The sequence below is a fragment of the Tigriopus californicus genome, chromosome 4 (genome assembly GCF_007210705.1).
Source record: "Tigriopus californicus strain San Diego chromosome 4, Tcal_SD_v2.1, whole genome shotgun sequence".
Lineage (NCBI taxonomy): Eukaryota > Metazoa > Arthropoda > Copepoda > Harpacticoida > Harpacticidae > Tigriopus > Tigriopus californicus.
The window spans coordinates 6905616-6906286 of NC_081443.1; the positions used below are offsets into that span (position 1 = coordinate 6905616).

The window sequence follows — 671 nt, forward strand, 5'->3', positions numbered from 1 at the left end:
AAATACGTATCCAATGTATTAAGCCATTCCCAAACGAGAAAAATGTGCCCAATCAAAATGTTTCAAATTTTCAAAATAAACCGGTTTTACAAAGCCCATGAAATAAAACACATGTTTGGAATGGACTTCAAACTGGAGTGGAGGACGTGGCGGGCGCTTAAATTAGTCCATAATGTGTCTAAAAAAATGGCAAACTCTAGTCCCAAAACAGGACGCGACTCGACGCGACATGAGCTTTACGCGCCAAGTGTGATGTGAATTTTATGTTGAAATGAAGTAATTGTGATTAAATCGCCATTTTTGTTAATATTGCATTTTTGGGAGCTTTTTTCCTTCGCGCACCTTCAGGCAATGCAAAGGAATGTCATACAATTGGATAACCTTGCAGTGCATACTCATGGGAGGATCTGCCATGAAAATGTCAGTTGTGGATGGGATCCAATTTCACTTTGATACGTAAAAACCTGCATTTCAAACCATTGCACCCTTTGGGTACGTGCACGTGCGTATTACTGGCTGGCCACTTGGAAGTTCTGCCCATTTTCGGCCGTTTGAGTTGCTCCTTTTGAGGCCGATTGGGCGGCGGTTGTGATGCCTTTCCCATCTTCTTGGGAGCTGGTGCTTGCCTCGTTTTTTACCCCATCCAACGGAATATCAAGGTAATTGGAAAG

The 671-nt window shown here is 42.8% G+C and overlaps 1 protein-coding gene across 1 annotated transcript in view; it reads right to left on the bottom strand.

Annotated features, from left to right (window-relative positions):
- LOC131879676 (uncharacterized) overlaps positions 1-671 on the bottom strand; it is a gene marked incomplete in the record, with an annotated part of 18531 nt that overhangs the window by 4243 nt on the left and 13617 nt on the right. The window contains 1 exon segment of the mRNA XM_059226048.1: positions 532-645. Within this exon segment, the coding sequence (XP_059082031.1) occupies positions 532-645 (114 nt within the window).